The 26,203-nt window shown below is 30.0% G+C and overlaps 1 protein-coding gene across 1 annotated transcript in view; it reads left to right on the top strand.

The window, feature by feature from the left end:
- Positions 1-26,203, top strand: part of LOC111622992 (glucose transporter type 1-like) — a 51,737-nt gene that overhangs the window by 20,158 nt on the left and 5,376 nt on the right. The window contains exons 2-9 of the mRNA XM_023365471.1: positions 9,531-9,617; positions 13,244-13,339; positions 16,081-16,241; positions 16,334-16,463; positions 16,926-17,021; positions 24,579-24,705; positions 24,789-24,896; positions 26,067-26,155. Of these exons, the coding sequence (XP_023221239.1) occupies positions 9,600-9,617; positions 13,244-13,339; positions 16,081-16,241; positions 16,334-16,463; positions 16,926-17,021; positions 24,579-24,705; positions 24,789-24,896; positions 26,067-26,155 (825 nt within the window). The 5' untranslated portion in view covers positions 9,531-9,599. The remainder of the gene's footprint in view (positions 1-9,530; positions 9,618-13,243; positions 13,340-16,080; positions 16,242-16,333; positions 16,464-16,925; positions 17,022-24,578; positions 24,706-24,788; positions 24,897-26,066; positions 26,156-26,203) is intronic.

The following is a 26,203-nucleotide window of genomic DNA, read 5'->3' as shown; positions in this document are numbered from 1 at the left end:
AAACACTTGTCTTTTCTTACACCCGCAACCCCCCATGTAAGACTTTGCAACCCCTGGGAGTCGCAAAGCCTTACATGTGGATCACGACCCCCAGGGGGTCATGATCCACACGTTGAAAAACACTGATCTAACTGTTTATTGAGAAACTTATTATTGAGAAAAATCATCCTGAAAAACTTTTATTGGGTAAAAAGATTTTCCTGGACTCCATGTTTGTTTTCTAACAATTCTTTATTAATTAATTTAAATGGAGTTGACCGTGCTTTATTATTATAGTAATATGTAAAAAATCGCATTAAATTCTATTTTGAGATTTAATAATTAAAATTTTGCTCTTTGATCTTCTATCTTGTAATTCTCATTCCAGTTTAAGGCCCACTAATGAATAAATGCTGAACACTGCTGAAACACTGCTGAACACTAGTAATTGTATGTTTGTGCCTGACCAAAGGACTAGGACTGGCTAAATGGAATTCTTTTTACATGTAATGCCTAAGTAGAACGCCAGTTTCCATAAAAATTCTCTCAAGAGGCATTTTTCTCTGGCAGATCACCTACATTTCTCTGGCATTTCCATCTCTCATCAATCCATTTAATTTTAATTGGATTTATATTTTTTAAATAAAATTTTCTACATTTTAGTTGTCCTTTCTGAACTAAAATTATTATATTTGCATTATATCCGTCTGATATGCAAACTCTAGTTATGCATGTGTAATGGGTGCAAAGGCTCAGGGCCCAAGATAAAAGAGGTCCTAAATATTAAAAAAATTATCAGTATTATAATTTAAGTTTTGCTGCTGTAGGGGTCAGTTCTGTAATATTTTTGGTTAAAAATTAACTGGCCATTTCTATTGTATTTGTTTTTATATTTTTTCCAAAAAAAGGGAGAGCCAAAAATAAAATCTTACACAAGGTACATAAAAGCTAGTTACGGCACTGCTGTTATGGTAGGTTATTTTTAATGCACTTTATTAGTCTGGAAATCTTTGAATTATTTTGTTTTAAAGTTTTCTGTATTCATATGTTCATCACTTTTTAAAAGAAATTTAGATTGACACAAATTTATGACATCAAACAACCATAAATGATGGCTGAGGTAGTAAAGAAGTTATCCTTCTGCTCTGAGGGATTCAGATTCAAATCCAAGTCGGAACCTTGGAGGTCTTCATAAGAAGTTTGGTCCATGTATATTGGTCTCTAACTTTTATCATCCAGTCATTGTGGGCCCATCAAAACAATGAGAATGAAAAGTCATGTTATGGAACAAAAGAGATTTCAAAAATTTTAATTTTAGTTTTATTTTTTAAAAATATAATTAACTAAACAATAATTAAGACATACAATTACAGAAGAGGGCGTGATTTCATGGCCATCTTCTACAGTTATCAATGATTTAAACCAGAAAGATTTTTAAAAAAATTGTATGTATTGTACAGACAACTAATATTTACCTTTATCTATTCTATGTTATTAATTATAAGACTTGAGATTTCATCTGAAGTTTTATTATTAATTAAACTCTGAAAGATAATTAATTACAGTTGCAAAAAAAGAATGATATTAAAGATGAGTTTAACTTTTAATTAACAAAATTTTTATGCCATTAAGAAGTTTAATGTTTTATAATTCTAAAATTATAATTTTTAACTGCTGTCTTTTTAAGCTGTACCTTCTTTGTAAATACTACTATAAATTAAATTAATTTAAAAATTATTAAAATATTTTCATGCATTATTTAGTTTTTAAAATATAAAACTTAAAGAAAAGTAAAGTTATAATTGATTAATTATAAAGAGATTATAATCAGTAAAGCAAAGTTTTTCATTTAACAACTAACAATTGGGCTTTAGCAATTTGTGATTTATGCTTTCAACTAAAGTGAATATATTGAATCTTTAAGCTATACCAATGTAATTTCATGAATTTCAGTAAAATTATTTCACTTCTCCTAAAAAAATTATGAAATGCATTTCATATAATCATTTTTTTTCCTTGAAGAATTATTTGACCTTCAATTAATAAATGAAAATTTTATTTTATTTGGTTATTTTATAAATGTGAGACAGCCAAATTATACATATTAATTTATAAAATAAATAGCACATACTGTAAAGTTTTAATTAAATTATTTTGAAATTAAATTATCTGTCATTTGTTTCAAAATATGCAACAGTAATGAATGCAGTAAGATGCTAGTTGTGATCAAAATTGTCACCCATGGCCAAAATTAATTGTGCCATCCCAGCACATTCATGGTAAATCATTAAAAAAAATTATTGAAAATGTCCAATTTGATATAAATTAAACAGCTTTCAAAACTGTTTTTAATTGATAGTACAGACTAATGATTCAGTTCTGGTCATTTGCTGTGTTTAATTTAAATAGAATTGTTGTGCCATATGAATTAGATCTATATTTTGATTCAGTTTGATTTAAATTGGTAATATTTAATTAAATCTAATGTATATTATAGAAATAATTAAAATGGGAAATATAATCTAGTCATAACAGACTCAAATATAGAAATGTATACTTTATCTTGATCAGAAATGTTTTCATATTGTCCAATTTCATGATCATCTGATTTTTTTGTAGATTAGATGTTCAATTCAGTTTAATTAAACATTGAACATGGTTTGAAAACATTTCTGATAATGCTAAAGTAGACTTCTATCTATGAATATACATATAATAGTGGTAGCTTTGTCATGCCAATATTGAAATAATAATTGTATTTAAAGCTCAAATGCCAGAATAACTCTTGATCAAATTGCATTTTTTTAGCATTTGAGTAACTCTATATCGAATTACTAATAACAATATTCTACATGGATTTTATACACTTGTAAAAATTATTGGATTGAAGTTTCATCTTAGTTGAAAGAAATAATTATCTTCTCGCACCTGATTTGTACCAGAGAAAATTTAAGAGCACTGTCTATTGGCGTTAATAAAATAGTTCGGATGAACTATTTTATTAACGCCAATAGACAGTGCTCTTAAATTTTATAAAAAGTTATTTTATTAAACTTTTTAACTTTTTATTTTATTAAACTTTATAATACAAAGTTATTTTATATAACTTTGTATTATATTTTTTTTAAGTTATTTTATATAAAAAGTTAATTTATATAAAGTTATTTTATATAAAAATTGCATATAGCCTTGAAGAAAGGAAGTGATAGATAGTCTAAAAAACTAGCTAATTATTAAAGTATATTAAAATAGAAGGAATGCTATTTCATTATAAGAGAATTTTGAAAAAATTATCCACATAAAATGGAATTAGGTTTTAATGGGACCTTCTCCATAGCAAATTATCAGATTAAATATGAAAGAGAAATGTGCTAACTTTTTATGTAAATTTCAAACTATATTTTGACTATCAAAACAGATTTAAATTTTGAGAAATTCTTTTTAAAAATGTAAGAAAATTTCCATAATCAATCACAATGCTACTCTAAATCAAATATGAATCTTTCCCAAAGGCAGACTTGTGATTTTTACTTCCAAGTTTTTTTTTTTCATAACTATTATGATTAAATTATGAGAACTATTGTTGCATTTATAGATTTTTCAATTTTTACACAGAAGAAAATTATTTAGTGATTTTTATCACATAATAAAATAACATTTAAGGATTTTTATCAAGGAACTCTGTACCTGCTTCATATACTTATTGATTGTTATTAAAAATCAATGATTTTTTAATTGAGTTCATTACCTATAAATATATAACATATTGGAATTAGCTTTAACTCCTTATTTTCTTGACAATAACATCTGTTACAATCATCATTTTTCTCTCTTCATGGAGAAAAATGAAAAAATGACCATGTATTATGCTTAATTTATCATCATTATTTTATATAATTCATTTTAAATTTCAAAGCTTCACTCTTTAATATCATTAAAAATTTATTTTGCAGGATGAAAATTTTATTCTTGGATGTTTTTATAATTTATGGAGTAAATTTTATCTTCAAGAAATAATGATTTCTCTTACTAGCTATCTATTGCAGGTTATTTTTAATTATGACAGCTTTTATCAGACTTTAATCTGCTCACAAATGATAATTGCAAAAGTTTATTTTATTTCACAACTTTTAAAGATACATTATGTACAATGTTGCTGCGTTATCTTTAATATGGTAAGAGAGTTGCAATTGCTATCTTTCTTAAAGCTACTAATCTTACAAAAGTTTAGCATCTGCCATTAAATATTCTGTACCTTAACAAGAGAGATTACAGAACGTGTATTGGAATAATGTCAATGTTTATTCTGCATCTATTTTTCAGCAGCAACAAATAATTTTCCAATTAGGTAACTTAATGATGATTAATTTTGCAGACTATTTTATGAATATATGCCAAACAAACTGCCAGGCTGTAACAAGACTAATTATTAGCTTTGTTGCAATCAGCCTGATGAATAATCCAACAGTTCATTTGGCATTACGTCAAAAGTTGTAGAATTAGATCATCAAATTAAAATTTGTAGTGAAAAAGTATCAAAATCAGCACATCTTCATTGGATTCTTAAGTGTTTTAAGTTTGATAAAGAGCTATAAAGTAGCTTGAAAATGTTTGTTTGGTAAAAGTTTAGTGCTGAATATTTACATAAGGATGTTTATTTCTTGTTTTAGAATTTGTTATTTGAAGATTTGGTAAACTAACTTTATTTTTATTTGTTAATTTAAATGAGAGGATCTGCAACTGTTTTCATTTTCAAATATAAAATGCCCAACAAATTAAAAGTACTAAACAGCCATCTTTGTTGAATTCTGAAGCTTAACATCTTTAACATTTGTGTATCCTGTTGTACCGGTTTGATTAATTCGTAATTGTGTTGAAGGCTATTTAAAAGTTGAAAGTAAAAATGATGATTACAAGTTTGATAATTTTGAACGCATTAAGATAATGGAAATGCCTCACCTTGCTTTACAAGATACTAGCGTAAAGTTTGTTCTCCATTTCCTTGACAACTGGAATTCACTGTAAATCCATCTAATTATATGAATTAACATAGGAGGGAAAAATTGTTCTAATTAAGATTGAAAGGAAATGTCTAACAACAGAAATAGGAAATAACTTGTAACAAAAGTATTACTAAATTAAATTTAGCAATAGGAATTCTGTAGAAAGAAGTGAGTTTTTTTGCAAAACATTCTGTAATTTTCATGGATTATTTCTGATGTCATGCTGTGTCATGTCTGATGTCATGTTCATTCTTCTTGATAAAGATGAATAGACAAAATTTTACTTATGTGGCATATAATACAAACAGGACCAGAATAAATAGCATTTAACTGCTGCACTTGGTAAGTTTAAAATTATTAATTGATTTATGTCATATTTATTTTAATTGAATATAAATTTAGCAATTAAAATTAAGTAATTTCTGTAAAAAGGAAATAATATTTTAGCCACAAATTCATTTTTTTTTTACATATTAATTATTCAACTATATAAAGTCATTCTATTCATCTTACTCTTGCAAAAGCAATTATCCGATTGAAGAAGTATGATTCTAATGAAACTTGTCAAGCAAAATTAATTTTATAAATTAAAATTCATCTGCCGACAGATGCAACCAGAGTTAAAATGCTGTTTTTTCTGTCATTCAGAAATGCTATGATTTTACGTAAATTATTCAAAAATTGATTTTTATCGTCATCTTATTCTCTCTCTCTCACTTAATTGAATTTGTCATAAATATTCTATGACAAAAACATTACAGGAGCCTTTGCAAATATTTTATAAAATAATAAACAGTTAATAGTTTATTTTCAAGGATATATAAGAATTTTTTATTGCATTATATGTTATCATCTAAATAGTTTTTCCAGCCACATGTATTTGCTGTTTATTATCATTTTGCATGTCTTTATGTTATTAAATGTATTCCTTCATCATTTCCATATTTTGTCATTAATAAACATTTTAATTTAACACGAAACTATCCGCAGATTGATTCATCCTATTGCTTCGTTTCATCCCTCTCTCTCGCTTGATTGAATTTGTGTCTTTACAGTTGGAGAATAAAATGTACATCCTTTCTTCCTGCTCCCAAATGATCTTCAGAACATATTAAATGGGATAATATAATGGAATTTTCTGGATCAAATTAATTTTATCAATTTAAAATTTATTTCTGACAGGTATATCAAGATGTTATTCATTGGATAATTTGCCCATTTCTCCCGGAAGCTCCAGAGAAGAAAATTAAATTAACGCCCACAAAAAAATAAGCAAGATAATGCTTTAATTATGTGTAGATACAAGTTAATTATTATAAATCAGTATTAGAATTTAATTAAATAGTTCCAGAGTGAACACACTAAAGAGTGTGACACATTTTCAAACATTCAATTATAGATTTCTTTCCTCCCCTTTCGGAAGCCAGGCGAGAGTGTGGGAATGGCTCCACCACGTGTGTCTGGGTTTTTAATGGTCAAGCTACAACATTCTCCACTGGGAGAGGCACCGACCTTAATGGTCTGTTGCCATGTTAATATTTTTCACTTCTACATCAGCGTGCACCTATTCTCCGGTGGTTACACTTATCGTTGACAGAACAGGCACCATTCCTGCTTACCAGTCGAATTTACACCAAACTGATACCCATCAATCGACCATCGAAAAAGAGCAGCGATTAAATTTTGGGACAGTTGACTACACCATTGCTATGGTAACGGGGTAAGGACTCATATACCAGCCATTTTTTTTTTATCCTGTTGGTTTTTGATCGCCATCCTGCAGTTTTTTTTTCGCTTTGAATAACACGATTTTTGAGTAGTGGTATCTCGATCGATGCTTAGATTGTAACGTATATAGGTTAGGTTACGCGACACCGTTCTCCTTTAGAGGGGGGTGCCACGTTTCCTACCCCTCAACCGAGTGAACCGATTAAAAGAATCGCTGCTTCTCTCTTATAAATTTTATAAGAGAATTAAATGTTTTTCTTTTTTTATAAGTATTTTAATGTTAATTAAATTAGAAGTTCGATTTCTATAGGGGAGGGTCCTCGCTCACGTCGTCTAATCTGTTTAGAAAGGCTACTGTATATTAAACATGCCAAGCGGGTAACTTATCGATTTTGCGATTTTAAAACATCGCTTTCGATTTAATGTGCGGTTAGATAGAACCGTACGATATTTTTCTTCGTGTCTAGAAGCTTCGTTTAACTTTCGTACATTTCGTTTTTTCAATTATGGATGCGCTAATTGCGTGCATACTTAACGTACGCTCGCCGTATTATAGATTTTAATCTCCGTGACGCTCCCCTTGTCTATTCCTTATGACGTACGTGATTGGGACTCCGATTTTGCGTTCGGGGTTTAGCATTATTCGGCCGGCGGAGGGATGGAGGCGGTCACGTGACCACCGCCTTACGTCATCGCCGCCGAGGCGCGTGTTTCTAAATACTCCCTTTAACGATTTAAGAGCCCGTTTGTGATAGCCTCTAATTCACTTTAACATTTTTTTCGACTCGCTAATGGTGTTTCTCGCTTGTTTACGAACTCGTTTCTGCCGGCGTATTACTAGATACGGTCTGCGCGATCGAATTCGTCGCGGGCGTGTAGGCTATCGGGGGGAACCGTTCTCTCTCTTCCCCTTTTTTTTTATTAATCACTCTCTCACCTCCTTTATTTACTACATTCTGGTGTTCCATCCATTTCTGACACTCGACTACTCACAGTAATTGTTAGGTAGTATGCAGGTCGCGACGTTGAGAGCAGCTCTTTCGTTGGCGGATGGGAATCCTAAAAAGCCCAACAGCGGATCCGTGGAGCCACGTATTAATCGCCGAAAGTAGCGTCCACGTCACACATTCACTGCTGAATTAAACAGGTGGGCGACATCCGCCATTCTCATCCGTAATCGCTATATTCCACTTGACATTACGTGAAGGAGACGATTTGCACTAGTTTCCTCTTCATCTTCCAGTAGTGATGTGCATTCAGACAAGTGAAAACACCCGGGAATGTCGGGTAAACATTTATATTTGGCTTCTAACCCGTTCCTGGATGCATAGCATTATCTAGGAGAATGAGTGAGTGAACCATAATACCATAGTCCTATATTTAAAAAAAATCAATCCATTCATAAATACTCAGCTTGATAATTCTTTTTCTCATGCCTAAAAATATAAATAGCTTCCTTTCTAATTCAAATTTAAAGAGGAATTTTGAAAGCTCTGGTTTCTGGTAACAATTTACATTAACCTAGATAGGTATTTCTCATTGTAAACTATAGTAAATTATTAACCTGTTTTGTTGTAACCAGTTAGCATAAAATCTGATAAGAACAGACTGTAAATTATAAGCATCGCAACTAGGCAAAATATTACACATTTAATATTTTGCTACCTGTTAAGATTTATTGTAGTCTTGGATGTGATTTTGAACACGTTTCCTGCTAGGATTTGGTTCCGGTAGTGTAATTCATTATTTTGTTTGTGCCATTTCTGAAGTTAAACTGGTTTCTAACAAGGACGTAGCCTGTTTATGGTCGTTACAACATTAAAAATTTTTTTTGGTTGTAACTATTAAACCGTAATCAGTAATCCTATCAACTTTAAAGTTGTTCAATTAATATAATTTTAATTTATTGCATATTATTTAGCAGAAATATGTTAAACAATAAACATGTGTATATAAAATTTTTATTTTATTTGTTAAATTTAATTTTTATTTTTTAAAATAATTTTCTAATTTTATACAACTCAAAGTTTAATATTTTAGATACACACACAAAATGCACCAGGGATAACTAACCCATAGAAGAGTAATGTTGGTAAGTTTATGCCAGATTTTGTTCATGAATAGAGGAAAGGTTTTGGTTAATTTGTTAATACCATGGGTTACTCTATAACTTCTTTCCATTTTCTCAGTTGTCAGCATAAAATTCTGGCATTAACAAATTAACCAAAACATTTCCTCTATTTATGTAACAAAAGCCAACCCCAGTTCACATATGGCATGAACTTCCCAGCATTGCTCTCTTATGGAAAGTTATTCATGGTAAATCTTGAAAAACTAATGAAACTTTCATTAGTTTTAGAGATTTCATAAAAAATATATACCGAGAAAATACAGTACATATAAATATATATTATACCTGGGGGGTTTTGGCTAACAAGGAGACCCTATGGCTTTGCAGAAACAGATTTTGATGATCTTTGGTGTAGAGGTAGTACACCATGTGAGTGTACTACCTGTAAAATACTAAAGTGCAATACTCAAATATAATCGAGAAAAACGAACTTAAAGTTTTCTTTAGCACTTTATATATAAGTTATGCATGCTTCCTCTTGAGCGTCCTGTGGCTGAGTGGTAACGATCTTGACTCGAGTGCTTGGGTTCAATTCTCTTGTGTATACTTTTTTTTTTATTCATNTGTTCAATTAATATAATTTTAATTTATTGCATATTATTTAGCAGAAATATGTTAAACAATAAACATGTGTATATAAAATTTTTATTTTATTTGTTAATTTTTATTTTTATTTTTTTTGTTACCAGGTGATGAAGTTTCTGTTAGCCATCAGTACACACATTAATTCCTGAACCATCATCGTCAATGATAACAAAATGTGCTGCTGTCCAGAGGTATGTGTTTTGTGTTTTTTAAAGCCATTATTTTTAAGTAATCCTGTTTATATATTTGTATAATGTTATGAAATCTAAATAATTTATCACTCTGCCAGTTTTAAATTATATATAAACCATTTCCTGCACTGTTTTAGAATGCAATTTTCTGCCATCACTTGCATATATTCATTTGTTTCTCCTTCACTAAAAGTTAAGCTGATCCATAAAAATTATAATTAAAAAGGAAATGAACTTGCACACTAAATATGTATACATGCGCGCGCACACACACACACACACTTTTTTTTTCATTAAAGTAGAACATTCGGTTCATATATTATGTAGTAAGCATAACAAATCATAAATTTTTGTTGATTTGTTTCCTGCATTTTAAATGCAGAAAATGGAAATTTTATGTCATAAAAATTTTATTTCTATCCTTGTGGATAACTGGCAAACTTTTTAAAATATGCTTTAGGATATAGATTTATATGGTAATTAAATTGGTGATATTTTTAGTTAATAATCAATCTCATGCAACAAATTTCAGATACGTTGCCTTAATGATAGATTGAGTAATGTTTGCCGAACAACCTCTTTTTAATTGCTTACTCTACTTATCTGTTACTTGGAGCAATGAAGTTTTCATCTTTCTCCTAATCTTTTTCATCCCCTCTTAAAATATTTGCACAATTAAAATTTAAAAAATTTTTGATTACAATAAATTTACTAAACAGAGTTTTGTTGCAACATTAAGCTTGTTAAATTGGATTCACAATGTATATTAACTAGATTAGATCCATTAAAACCCATGTAAATATCAGTTTATTGAATGTATGGTTTATTAATTTGCAAAGAAGAATTTTCTTTAGCTATTTAAAAAGCCATGACTTGAATATTCTTTGTATTCACATGAAAAAAAATTCAGTATTTTTACCGCAATGGAATGTTAGTTACTTAAATAATGAGTTTAGGTAGAATTTTTTATTAAAAGAAAAAATACTTGTAGTAATCAAATGAGAAGGTCCAGACCAAACAGGTACCTGTACATTACCCATCAGAAATAAGTAAAAACTGATAGCTTGAATTATGTAATGTGTAGTGTTGTACTATTATGAATTAATGTATTACAGACTGCATTTTGGTGAAATTTGGGAATACATTTATATAGATTTTTAGCAAATATAACACATTACAATATGAAAAATAAGAGCTCCTTCAATTATCATTTGAAGAGATCCGAATGATAATTCTGATACAGCTAATTTGTGGGTTCCCAGATGAGGTTCAAACTCGAGTAAACCGTGAAATTCTTGCGCGACACAAGATGTAAACAATGAGACTTGGAACTGTTCGAGTATGTGTCAAACTATCTGTCAAGGTCTTAGCAGAAGACAAACTCTAACACAAGCGCTCATAAATAGATAGATCATCAACTCGTGAGTTTATAAAATGTTGGGCGAGAAAAATCTTTTCAAACAAAAAAAGGGAAATTTTTGATAGATGAAAATGATCATTAAATTCTTAGATGTCAAAAAATGGTATAAACAATGGCCTGAGTTATGAGTGCAGTTGTTATTGTTTTATAAACAGTCACCGAGCAGAGTCGACAAAGAGGTATCAGATGGACACCTCGAATTGGACCTTTCCCACGACCCGAAAAGGTTTTGTCTTGCACCTGGAGAGAAAGGAGAGACCAATTGGGAAGCAAGGAATGGGACGAGGGACCAATCCAAAATGCGAATAGTGGGGGAAAAACTATAAAAATCGGAACTTCTAGGTTGAAGAGGAGTCTCCTCTGGATTAAGCCTACAGTTGTGCTTTATCTATTGTGTTGTGCTACCACCGATCACCTAGGACGCTGCAGCTTAACACCGAACATCTGCATCATCTAGCAATCCTTCTTGTCCACCTGGGCTACGATTGATCACCCGAACGCTCACTGTTTCATAGGAACACCGAGATTTTGGAATTGTTCAATATCTAAGTAAGCATGAATTCGAACAAATAAATGGGTTTTCTCTTGTAAAACACTTGATCTTCATTTGCCTCCTTTGCCACCGCCCACATATGCGGTTTCCCTTAGGCTCATTCTGACGCAGGATAAACTGTGCGCCCCTTAAAGTCAGCAAACTTACAAATTCTTGTTGGACTAAAACTTTAATTAATAAGATATGAAGCAATTTGAACAAACAGTAAGAGGTTAAGCTTATATCTCTACATTTATTGAGTTTGTTTTTATATGTAATACGATATATACATTATGCCAAACATAGTAGTAATACGATAAAAAACATACCTTTAACAATCCAGCAAATAAAATTTAATAAAATAAAAACATTTTAGATCATTTTAACTGATCTTCCTTGGTTACCATAAAATAGAACATAAATTTAAAAATAAATGAAAATGAGAATTTTGAAATACAGGTATACCTCGACTTACGTCGTTTCGAGTTACGTCGTTCCCGATTATACGTCGTTTGTCAAAAAAGTATATGGAAAAATAAAAATCAAGTTTAAGTCATTTTATTCGACTTTATGTCTGTCCGCCACAAATATTGAAGTCGTAATATCACTAGAAAAATGTTTAAAGCACATAAATCATATTAAAATATATACATTTACAAGTATGTACTGTATTTACAGTACATGCATTCGTAAATTTAGATTACTTTTTTCTGTACTATATTAATTAATTAAAAACTAAAATTTATTTGTTTGTAAGCTTAAAATAGATCCTTATTAACCATACATTATTAAAAATGCATTAATAAATAAAATACAAAACCAGAATTGGCAATTTATGGTTTAGCCTAGTGACAAGTAGATTTGGAGTCAAGTAAATTCGACTTACATCGTTTTTCGACTTAAGTCGTTCTCCTGGAACCAATTACCGACGTAAGGCGAGGTATACCTGTAAATACATAAATAACTGAAATATTTATGTATTTATTTCAAAATTCTCATTTTCATTTATTTTTAAATTTACATTCTATTTTCAAGTTCTATTTTATGGTAACTGAGGAAGATCAATTAAAACGATTGAAAACGTTTTTATTTTAGTAAATTTTATTTGCTGGATTGTTAAAGGTGTGTTTTTTATTGTATTCTATTTATCCAGTACATACAATATATGAGTAATAGTAGTAATTATAAGTCGCATAATTAATGCAATTTTCACATTTTAACTTGGTAATTACTTAATAAGTGTTAGCAGAAGTCCAGTCAGTAAAATTAATTGGTTTTAAAAAAAAAAAATACTGTTTATACATAAATCTTACAAAATTCCGTATTATAATAAACTAATTCAAAGTAAATCTCTTATATCACCGATTTAACGACATGATAACAATAGAGCTTTCTTAGAAGTTTGCAAAGTCTGTTCAGCATCTTAATCACTAGTTTTCATCTGCAAATTGTTTTCACTTCTCCATAAACTCATTAATGTGCTGTCAATATTCTACACACAGATCTCTTAGAACAAAGATTATTACTTACTTAATTTGGAAATGGTGAAAGTTTCACTTCACCAATGTTATAAAAAGCAATTGTTATTAAGTTTTTCCAATTATGTTATAATGATGAAGAAGATATAAAATTGTACCTGAAAATATAACTTCTGTTTTAATTCTCTTATAACAGGGAGCAACATGTATGTTAGTATTTTCCATTTGTGCTGCCGTCTTGGGAATGTTCCAATTTGGATACAACACAGGTGTTGTTAATGCTCCTGAAAATGTAAGTTGGTATTTTATTTATTATAAATTTATTATTTATTTTATTTATTGATTTATATACTTTGTTCTACCATTTTTTCATATAATTTACCAATAAGATCTATTATTTGAATGAAATGAAATTTGGAGTTCTGTTATTTTTTCTCATGGTAGAACTGCTGAAATTCTGACTTGCAGTAATAGAATCGTGAGATAAAATATTTCAATCTTACTTTTATGTTACTAAATGTTAGAAAATTGCAGAAAATATACTTGCAACCGAAATAAAAAATTATAAGATTGGTGGTTAGTAGTTCCAATTTAATCAATAGGATTTTCCACTCTGTTTGTTTTTCTCAATTAAATTAACAATTAAATTTTTCAACTGGAAAATTCTTCTTTAAAAATATATATACTATATTATTAAAGAAGTTTTCAAGAACATTTTTCCAGTTGATATAATTTTATTATTTTTATTTATTATATCAGAGAAGAACACTTACTTAAGGTTTTAATCTTTTTTCTATAATCAAAATATTAAACATTAGTAAAAAGTAGATTTTTTGTGTGTGTTTGTGTACTGAAGAATCTATTTTAGATATACTTATAAATCATTAAAAATTACATGTTTTTATGATAAAACTATTTTTAAAATTAATTTTATACTGAAGCTACATGGAGTAACTGTTGATCCATTTGTGTAATATGAATGTTAGAATGCTTAGATATGTGCCTTTAATATATTTTTTGTAAATCAGATGGAATAAATACATCTAAAGGTTGGTTTTAACTATTTTCAGTGTCTAACTGCAACAGTAGACTGATATTACACATTTAAAATCATATTGCACATAAATACAATGGATGCTTGTCTCTTATATGTTTCAATGAGATGGTTTGCACAACTAGAAGATACTCTTTATCTTGATATGGAGTTGAAAAATGGGCGTTACCAATGAGGATAACTTTGTCTAAATGAAACAAAAATTAAATATGAGTCAATTAATAAAGTACATGACATTTAATCAGATTCTAGCAAAAAATAATATAAATTGTGTAACATAATTAAAATATGTTTTTATTTGAATGCAAAGATAAAAACTGTAGATATTAACAAGATAAAAACTGTAGATATTAACTAGGTAAAAATCAATAAAAGCATTACAATAGAATAGAAAAGTTACTAAAATGAAACAGATAAATGAATGTACTGTACTTACATGTATAAACATTTTAAATAAATAATGATAGGTTGCACTGTTGTGAACATTGAACTAAACTACCATGAATTTTTTAATTTAAATGTTGTAGTTTGTAATTTTATAGTGCGTTATTCTATCTACAGTGTATAAAATTTCTAACAAGCATTACATCTATGTATAAATTCATAATATACTATTAAAAGTTCTTTATAATAGAAGAAACACACTAAAATGATAAAAGAATGTCTTCACATTTTTTTTTGTTTTTTCTTACGTCTTTGGTTTACAACAAAGTCATATGACTAAGTTGATCTTTATTTTGAGGCTCTTCGCTGTTGTAATACATAAAATTTGTTAAAATCATTCCTCTGCCAGTGACAAATGTATTATTGGTAAAAAGTTAAAGACAAATGTATTTCAGTTAAAAGTTCTGTATAATAGAAGAAACTAAAAACATTGTCTTTATATTTATCTTTGTAACACCAGATGTTGTTTTACAAAGACAAATATAAAGACACAGTTTTAGTGTGTCTTTATATGGGGCTTATAATTGGCCTGGACTTCTTCCAGTATTGTAATGTACTGTTTAATTGAAAACTTGCAATATAATTTAATTTTAATTAATTATGAAGAAATGCTTTAATCTAAGCTCAAGGTTTCTTAGTAAGATTTTGAATATTTATGAGAAAATGAGCAATTATTTATTGTGATGTCGTCACAATGCCAGGCTGCAATTTTTAATCATATTTTTAATTTAATTTAAAATATGTGCTTGCCACCTCAAATTATAGCGACTTGTCTCTATACATCATGCTTTTCTTTTAACAATAGAATTGTGCTGGTCATCTAACATCTTTCAAGGGTAAATTTTTGGATTGAAATAACATGACATCTGGTTTGCATCAGAAGTTTGTATATAGTTAATCAAGGCTTCCTGTCCCCAAGGTTTCAATATCTGGTCTTGTCTTCATCTATCTAACTTCGTTCTCAAGATTAAGGAAAGATGGACAGATGACAGTGGAAATTTATAGGTCTACAATTTTTTCAAATTGCAGCCCAATAAGACAAGTTCTTTCTCATTATATAAAGCAGCAATTTGTTCTTAATTTTTATCATTTATTATTACAGCTAATATAAGCATTTGAATTTAATATTTTTTGTCTGATAAACTATCATTAATAACCATAACAGAAGTGACCATCTCCAAAAGATATATTACTGTTTGTTTGTTAGTGGAAGTACAACTTATTCAGTTATTTTCTATGAATTATATGCTTGCTCTAAATTAATGGCAGATCTATAACAAGTAATTTAGCGGCTTCACATATTTAAATCACCTGGAGGAAGGGTCAACTACACTATTTGATGTGTTCTTGTGATATGAAAAACTATACAAGAAATTTAAAATATTAAAATTCAACACAATCCAACTGGATTAATTTATCCTTCATAGACATAATAATACTTTATAGAAGTCCACAGATTTAAAAAATTATATTATTTAATGATTTTAATTATCCATCATCAAATTAATATACTTAAAATTAGTTTTCTGCTGTAGGTGATAAAGGAATTCATTGCTGATATATACAAAACTCGTACGGGACATGCCATTGCAGATAACTTCAAAGATTTTTTATGGGCAATAACTGTTTCTGTATTTGCAATTGGTGGCATGATTGGTGGAATTAGTGGAGGATCAATAGCAGATAAATTTGGAAGGTAAGTGTAGTAAATAATTCATTAAAAACACTTTCAATATACTTGTATATGATTAAGTTTTAGAATTTATTAAATTGCCAGTTCTTTTACAGGAAAGGAGGACTTTTATTAAACAATATAACTGGTATTGTAGGAGCTGGTTTCATGGGATTCAGTAAAATTTCTCGAAGTGTTGAATTGCTCATTATCGGACGCCTTATTATTGGATTTAATTGTGGTATGTAAATAAAGAAAATCTCTATAAATAAGACTGGAAGGCAATTCAGTTATTATTTTATTATTATTTTTTTAAAAAAAAAATACTGTTTATACATAAATCTTACAAAATTCCGTATTATAATAAACTAATTCAAAGTAAATCTCTTATATCACCGATTTAACGACATGATAACAATAGAGCTTTCTTAGAAGTTTGCAAAGTCTGTTCAGCATCTTAATCACTAGTTTTCATCTGCAAATTGTTTTCACTTCTCCATAAACTCATTAATGTGCTGTCAATATTCTACACACAGATCTCTTAGAACAAAGATTATTACTTACTTAATTTGGAAATGGTGAAAGTTTCACTTCACCAATGTTATAAAAAGCAATTGTTATTAAGTTTTTCCAATTATGTTATAATGATGAAGAAGATATAAAATTGTACCTGAAAATATAACTTCTGTTTTAATTCTCTTATAACAGGGAGCAACATGTATGTTAGTATTTTCCATTTGTGCTGCCGTCTTGGGAATGTTCCAATTTGGATACAACACAGGTGTTGTTAATGCTCCTGAAAATGTAAGTTGGTATTTTATTTATTATAAATTTATTATTTATTTTATTTATTGATTTATATACTTTGTTCTACCATTTTTTCATATAATTTACCAATAAGATCTATTATTTGAATGAAATGAAATTTGGAGTTCTGTTATTTTTTCTCATGGTAGAACTGCTGAAATTCTGACTTGCAGTAATAGAATCGTGAGATAAAATATTTCAATCTTACTTTTATGTTACTAAATGTTAGAAAATTGCAGAAAATATACTTGCAACCGAAATAAAAAATTATAAGATTGGTGGTTAGTAGTTCCAATTTAATCAATAGGATTTTCCACTCTGTTTGTTTTTCTCAATTAAATTAACAATTAAATTTTTCAACTGGAAAATTCTTCTTTAAAAATATATATACTATATTATTAAAGAAGTTTTCAAGAACATTTTTCCAGTTGATATAATTTTATTATTTTTATTTATTATATCAGAGAAGAACACTTACTTAAGGTTTTAATCTTTTTTCTATAATCAAAATATTAAACATTAGTAAAAAGTAGATTTTTTGTGTGTGTTTGTGTACTGAAGAATCTATTTTAGATATACTTATAAATCATTAAAAATTACATGTTTTTATGATAAAACTATTTTTAAAATTAATTTTATACNTATAATGTATTTATTTATTTACTCATTCATTTATTTTAATTTAATTTCTACTATTCCACATCTAATATTTTTACTTTTGTTGACAATAATGGTGCATTCTTGACACCTATGTGTCAACTTTCCCATCCAATTGTTATCACCATAGGTGACCTCCATCTAATTCTCACTAGAAGCGTTTTTTTTTTGTTGGAGTTCTTTTTCACTCACTCTTTAACAGTTTGTTTCTGAATTTTGACACAAATAGACATATTTGTGCAATGAAATTTATTTTGAAAAATTATTTTATAATTAAAAAATGTCATCAAGAGAAGCAAGTTCTTTACATTGTGATGAAAAAACTGTTGACGATAACTCTATACAGTAATGTATCGAAGCAGTGGCTAAAAGATGGAGTAGTGTATTATGAGAGTTTACTTTCCAAAAATAATTTAATTGCAATAACATCTTCTGATACACTATCTGAAAATGCTATGCTGATAGGCACAGAATTATACAATAATATATTGGATGTGTTGAATGAAAAAAATTTATAAATGTTGCAATTAAATTATTTTTGAAAAGTAAACTCTCATAATACACTACTCTATCTTTTAGCCACTGCTTCGATACATCACTGTATAAAGAGTTATCGTCAACAGTTTTTTCATCACAATGTGAAGAACTTGCTTCTCTTGATGACATTTTTTAATTTATAAAATAATTTTTCAAAATAAGTTTCACTGCACAAATATGTGTATTTGTGTCAAAATTCAGAAACGAACTGTTAAAGAGTGAGTGAAAAAGAACTCCAATAGAAAAAACGCTTCTAGTGAGAATTAGATCGGAGGTCACCTATGGTGATAACAATTGGATGGGAAAGTTGACACATAGGTGTCAAGAATGCACCGTTATTGTCAACAAAAGTAAAAATATTAGACGTGGAATAGTAGAAATTAAATTAAAATAAATGAATGAGTAAATAAATAAATACATTATAAGTATTTATGAATAAAAAAAAAAAAAGTATACACAAGAGAATCGAACCCAAGCACTCAAACATACAAGTCAAGATCGTTACCACTCAGCCACAGGACGCTCAAGAGGAAGCGTGTATAATTTATATATAAAGTGCTAAAAAACTTTAAGTTCGTTTTTCTCGATTATACTTGAGTATTGCAGTTTAGTATTTTACAGGTAGTACACTCACATGGTGTACTACCTCTACACCAAAGATCATCAAAATCTGTTTCCCCAAAGCCGTAGGGTCTCCTTGTAAGATTTATTACCTTGCAACAGGAAATGAATGGGTCAAAATTAAAAGAAATACTTACTGATACATTTCCAGAACTATCAAAACTGTTTATTGACTACTTTATGGGTTACAGCTACAACATTTGAAATAATTACTGTTTACAGTTACCCAGTTCAATATCTTCCAGCTCAATTGTTATGTTGATGTTTGTGTTTGTTTTTATATGAGCCCTTTAAAGCCAAAGTGGTGTAACTCCATTTTTGAAGAAATCTGTGTTAATGCTAGAAATGAATTACGAATATGTAAAAACTACCTACAGGAATAGTGGTGTAACTCCTAGTTTCCCAAACAGCTCCATAGATGGCAGCACAAGTTTATGCAGTCAGCAGTGCTATATATCTGTTGATAGCCAAAGTGGTGTAACCGGGAGTTACACCACTATTCCAGTTACTGTTTTTGTTCTAGTGTTGTGAAAGCTACATGCGACTGATTATATATTCCACGTCATTGTGCATAACTTATTTTATTTTTTAAATGAGTGAAGCATTGAGCTCAGAAAGTGACAGGGACAGTGTTAGCACTCCAAGTATATTGGCTGACAATGGATCTAGTGACGAATATGTGCCTTCAGAAGTAGAGATAACTACTGGTGAGTGTTTTTATTATTTCTATTGTGTTTGAAGCTAAACAAAATAAGTTATAAATCTACATACAGTAGATCGTCGTTTATCCAAATCAATTGGGGCCTGGGGTTGTTCGGATAACTTATTTTTCGGATAACCAATTATGTACGAAAAAAATACATTAACCTATCTCGTGTTGAAATTTTTCTCCGTTGCGTGTCGCTTCGCATTGAATTTTTGTTGATGTTAAGCTTAATGTAAACTTTTTAAAATAATAATCGTGGCTATTGTATCTTTAAAAGTTACTTCTTTATTTTTTACAAACAAAATATATATATTGAAAAATAAAAACAAAAAAAATTATACTTTAGAAGTTAATCTAGTATCAAAAACGTTCGATTCAGCATGACACACAGTCCTCGGAAAAACACCACACAAAAGTGTCAGTGCTGCCAGCTAAAACACACACATCAACAAAAAAAATATTGGAGTAGCCCAAGATATAGTCAAAGATTCAGCGCCACAGCACTAGCAAAAATTTAAATTTGCCGACTGGAATTCTTTTGGATAAATGACGCTCTACTGTAATAGCATATTTGTTTTAAATAAAAATGTATTATTTCTTTAAACTAAATTAATTATTCATCTATTGTTTTAATCATTTTGTTAACCATTTTTATGTATTTATATTCTGACAGTTAGTGGTTATGGTTAAGTTAGTTAGCTTTTATGTTAGTTTGGAAAAACTGTGACAAATCAATGTCTGGTTATGTTAAAATATGCCTTTATTATGTTTTTAGATGAAAATGGAGAAGAGGAAGATGAGGCAGAGGTTCATCCAGCAGAAGGTCTAGAAACTGAAGAAACAGAATATGAGCCAAAATGATGTCAAAAGAGAAATAGAGTAGAAAGAAAAGAGAAAGAGATTGAGAAATGTAGGACAATCTTACAAAATTGAAAAAGGAAAATTGGTTAGAGGGAAAACATTTAGTAATCCTAATTGCAACTGCAGGAGTAAGTGTTTTGAAAAAATGTCGTAGGATCCACAAAAAAATGCTTTTGATTCATTCTGGAAGACCGGTTCTTTCACTGTCCAAAACACATTTTTATGTGGTTTAATAAAGCGAGCAGTGCCTAAACGTCATAGGCCAAAAGATGGTTGTAGAGCAGCAAAGTCCACTACTAAGCATTATTACATTATGCAAAGTGATGGAACATCTGTACACGTGTGTAAACAATATTTCTTAAAAACCTTCCAAATATCTGATGGCTGGATAACTAGGGCTACTAGGAAGATAAAAGCTGGACATTCACCAGGCTTAGACAACCAGGGAAAGAACCAAGGAAACCCTGTAAATAAAATACCTGATGAACAATTGACAGTGGTACAGGACCACATCGCAACATTTCCCACTTATCAGTCCCATTACACCAGAGACCATAATCCAAACTGAAAATATTTGTCAGAAGATCTAAATATCCACTTGTTATTTAACCTGTACAAGGACTACTGTGCTGAGCAGGGCAAAGAACCAGTTAAAGAACATGTTTACCATAGAACATTTAATACAGAGTTCAATCTATATTTTCATGTTCCACATAAGAACACATGTGAAATGTGATTCCTTTAAAATTAGATAAACTCCTCAGTAGATGACCAAGAAAAGAGAGGACTTAAAGTTGAGCATGGATTTCACCTATGAATGGCTGAGAAGGTAAGAGATGCTATAAAAAAGACTCCAAAAAATTGGCTTCTGATAGCTCCTATTACTGTTTTTCATTTGATTTGGAAAAGTCATTACCATTCCCAAAACTTACATGCCAAATCGCTTATTATAAATGTTTATACGTTTATAACTTAGGTTGCCATGAGTTAGCAACAGGACTAGGCTACATGTATTGTTGGGATGAAACTGTAGGATCTAGAGGCTCACAGGAAATCAGTACATGTGTGGTCAAACACATAAAATGTAGAGCACCAACAGCAAAACACATTGTATTATACAGTGATACATGCACAGGACAAAACCGAAACTGGAAGATGGCATTAAATTTATTGAGGCTAGTTTTGAGTGATGACAACAGCATTGAAACCATTAATTAAAAGTTTATGATCAGTGGTCATTCCTATCTTTTGAATGACTGACTTTGGCTCAATTGAATTGTACAGTAAGAGTCAACAGATTTTTTGCCCTTCTGACTGGTATCGAGTTATCATGAAAGCAATCCTTTCCATCTTACTGTGATGTCTGGTGAAGAGTTTTTAGCTACACGAAATATGGAAAAAACCATTACCAAGAGAAAGCTTGATGAAGAAAACCATCCAGTTTCATGGCTAAGGATGTAATGGATTAGGTATTAGAAATCCGATCCATTTACAATCTTTTACAAGGAGAACATGTCTGATGAGCTTGCATTTTTCAAGCTGAACATCAAGCCACCAGGAATACGAGGATGGCCGTTATCACTGGCAAATGTACCTTTGTCTCAACTCTACAATGGACCAAGGCCTGTGACAGGAGAGAGAAAAAAAAAAAGATATGCAAGATCTTTTGGCCTACATTCCCCCTATTCATCATGCATACTATTTAAACCTTCACACTTCTAACTCTGTTGAAGACAATGGACCACTGCCTGCTGATGATACTAGGGATGTTGAATAGCAGAAACTGTTGTGGCTAATATCTAACTAGATGACATTTATTTATATCATTTTTTGACGTAATATACTACTTTTAAAGAAAATAAAAAATAAAATAAAAGACAAAACTGTCCAAAAAATCTACATTTTCCAGCGCTAATCTTTAGTAGATAAAAGAAGAAGAAAAACCCCAAGAGAAGGTATGATGGAAGCAAGACAACTGCATGTCACCAGTTCCTTTTTCAATTTTATAAAAAATTTTAATTGGATTTTTGTGTTTTTAAAAGGACTTTTTGTGAACTTTACGGCGACAAGTAGCCTAAAAAGGAATGTCAGTCGCCGAAAATGTTTTAGTCTTGGAACACAAGTAATAAATGGTGATCCTTTTTGGACAGTTTTGTCTTTTATTTTATTTTATTAAAAGTAATTCTCCATCGGACAAACTTTTACAGAAGAAATTTCTACATGTATCGTCACCAGAGGGCAACTTCTCTAAAAATCTACATTTTCAGCGCTAATCTTTAGTAGATAAAAAGCAGAAGCAACGCCTAAAGAAGGTATGATCGAAGTAAGCAAGACAACTGTATGTCACCAGTTCCTTTTTCAGAAATTTTATAAAAAATTTTAATTGGATTTTTGTGTTTTTAAAAGGACTTTTTGTGAACTTTACGGCGACAAGTAGCCTAAAAAGGAATGTCAGTCGCCGAAAATGTTTTAGTCTTGGAACACAAGTAATAAATGGTGATCCTTTTTGGACAGTTTTGTCTTTTATTTTATTTTATTAAAAGTAATTCTCCATCGGACAAACTTTTACAGAAGAAAATAAAAAATATTTTTTTTTGATTATGCAAGTTTGTTCTTGAACCATATCCTAAATCTTTGTAAAGCCAAAGTAGGGTAAGTCACTTAAGTGCTTATAACTTACTTATAAAGTGGGGATAAGGGCAAAAAAAAACATACATAAGCTAAAACAATCAATTTTGAACACATGGGGTGGGGAAATTTTTGTTTGGTAGTATTCTGGAATTTTCAACAACTATTCTACTAAAAGTCTTTATTTCTCAAAACAGTGTTTAATGGACTTATACCACTTTGGCTTTAAAAGACTCATATAATTGTCAGAATCAAAATTTTGATTACCATCTCCTAGTTAAACTCACCATCTTCAATTAGTTTTTCCAATTACCCTTCAGCTGATAACCTCTTGATTTGTGAACTCAATTGTGACTTTCCCACACTCAAGATTTGATAATATTTATAATTTTATTTCTAAAAATGTTTTCATAAACCTTGGAATAGAAAGTACTATCTCACTATGAATAATATGAAGAGAGAGAATTTCTTGCCTGTCATTCTAAACTGTTATTCTGTATATAGTACAGTACATCAACATGTTTCTGTGAATCTCAAACCAGAGTTTATTTGAGACTTGGGTTTATTTTAATATCAGCTTTATTTCCAGGGTTTAATTGATGAAATCCAGTACAGTACTGGACCAAATATCTGGCTTACAGAAATCTGGAATTACCAGTAAAGCAACTATTTTTGAACTTGGTAAGCTGTAATACAATTGTAGTTCATCACATAACTAGTTTGTTTTGGTTTCTATGGTGTACATGTTGCACAGTGCCTGTTCCAGTGATTGCTGGTATTTTTGTTTTTATCTTCTATTGTTTATTTTACATTTTATGTTTAGAAAACCCAAAAATCCAGAAATTAGGCCACTCCACTTCCAGTCCCAAGCTTATCAGATATTTGGTCCAGTAGTGAATATGATTTTTACCTAAACAATAAACTGATGACTGGATGACAAAGGTGATTAGGATGTCAGCCTATTGCTCTGTTGACTCAGAATTGAGTTCAGGGGAATGAAGAATACTGGAAATTTTCATAGTCAATCTGTCTTGGATACTTTGGATCCCTTCCATCACCACCTGTTGCCTCCTTGTGGACCTGGCCAAACCCGTGGTGGGCCAGGTCCACAAGGACTAAAAAGGCCCTCTGAATGTTTGCAGTGTAGAAAGAGTATTATAACTATTTTTTTTTTTTTTACTCGTTCATAAAAGTAAATCAAAAATTATAAAACAAAATTATAAAAGTTTTCTTAGATTGGCTGTTAAATAAATTTAGAATGAAAAATTGAAGATTTAAGTTTAATCTATTAACATATCAAATGCAATATAATTAACATTAATTATTCAGACTTGCTTGCTTAATAAATTTATAAAATAAAACAGAAATTCTTACAATCTACAATTTTGTTATTCAAACTTTTTGAAATTCCAAACAAAATTAGAATAACCAAGTCCAGCTGAAAATTTAAGAGTAAAAATTAGAATATTTAAAATTTATGTTGCTCTTATTTAATGTACAGGGTATTAAATGCTAATAATGATAATAGATTTTTCTAATTCCATTTTAAAATCTTAATTTGTATTTTAGGTACAGTGAACCAACTAGGGGTTACGATAGGACTCCTCCTTTCACAAGTGCTGGGCATAGAGCTCATTCTTGGTACAGATAAAGGATGGCCATTTTTATTTAGTGAGTATCTTCTGCATGTTTTTGTTTGTGAATAAAAATAACTGGAAAAACTGTTATATGATGATAAAACTTTGATCTAAAAGGTATAGCAGTAATTCCTTCTGCATTGCAACTTGTGCTCTTGCCCTTATGCCCCGAAAGTCCTCGATATTTGCTCATTTCAAGACAACAAGAAGCATTAGCCAGAGAAGGTTAGGATTAATCTGGTTTTTTTTAATCATGTACAGTACAGTGGGTGATTGGTTAACAAACAAATCGGATAACAAACACTTTTGCAAAAAATGTTTATGTTCAGACAATGAACACCTTACAGAACAAACACAAAAGAAGTGACATAAAATAATGAATACCGATTGGTCTTCCCTTGTCTTCAGGCAACAATTTGAAACTTTTCGGAGAGCAGGAAATGTTGACATCGATGTTCAACCCAGTATATACTGATTGGATAGTATTCCTCCGAACTTTGAAACTCTCCCTTGTAATTCCTGCCTTTTATTTTTCTGACAGAAACAATTCTTTTATAGTATTTGTGAGACTGTCGGGTGGGCACTCGTTAAGTTTTGCATCAGTTTTTATTTTCAAAAGATGAGAGTATAATAGCAAAGGTAGAGAGTGGGCAGAAGATGTCTGATGTTGCTGGACAGTATGCAGTTGCTGGACAGCTGGTCTACAGTAGGCTGCAGTTCAATCTTATCTAAGAAAGATACAGTATAATCAAAAAGACTCAAGCAGCTTAAGGAGTAACAAAAATTACATCTGAGAAATAAAGAACATTGAAGAACTCATAAAGGAACCTGAAACAGATCTGACAACAGAGGAACCCCAAGAACTCTTGAATGAAGAATACCAAGAAACTTAGCAAGATATGTTTTCTTTTGAAAAAGAGGATTAATGCCAATATCTGGTATTAAAGATCCTTTGAAGATGTGGGAGGATGTCAGAACAACGGTCTTAGAATGACATTCAAACCAGATTGAGGTTAATAGGCTTGGGGATCTCTACAATTACAATACTATTAATTACTTCTGAAAAATCCTGAAGAGAGAAAAGCAATCGACATTAGACAGATTCTTTAACTCCCACAAACGGAAAAAGCATGATTAATAAAAATGCAAGACTTGTATATATATGTATTTTTATTATACATATAAATAAACGTAGTAAGAAAGTGCGTATATATTTTTTATTTTTTGGGGTCTCCAGAACAAATTAATCAAATTCTCATAAAAACCTATGATAAATCGATAATTGGTTAACGAACAATTCAGATAGTGAACAAAGCCTTGGAATGGATTATGTTCATTAACCGATCACCCACTGTAATTCTGGCTTTATAAATAAATGTTTATTTATCATTACAGCTTTAGTAAGACTACGGTGCTCAAATCACGTGGAAGATGATCTCGAAGAAATGAAAGCTGAAGAAAGAGCACAGCAACAAGAAGCACAAGTATAAATAATATGACTTGCTAATTTTTATTTGATTTTAGAATACTTG

Source organism: Centruroides sculpturatus, unplaced genomic scaffold (genome assembly GCF_000671375.1).
Source record: "Centruroides sculpturatus isolate CEXI.00-Female unplaced genomic scaffold, Cexi_2.0 scaffold289, whole genome shotgun sequence".
Taxonomy (NCBI): domain Eukaryota; kingdom Metazoa; phylum Arthropoda; class Arachnida; order Scorpiones; family Buthidae; genus Centruroides; species Centruroides sculpturatus.
Note: the sequence above shows the minus strand (reverse complement) of the source record. Positions and strands in the feature narration are given on the sequence as shown.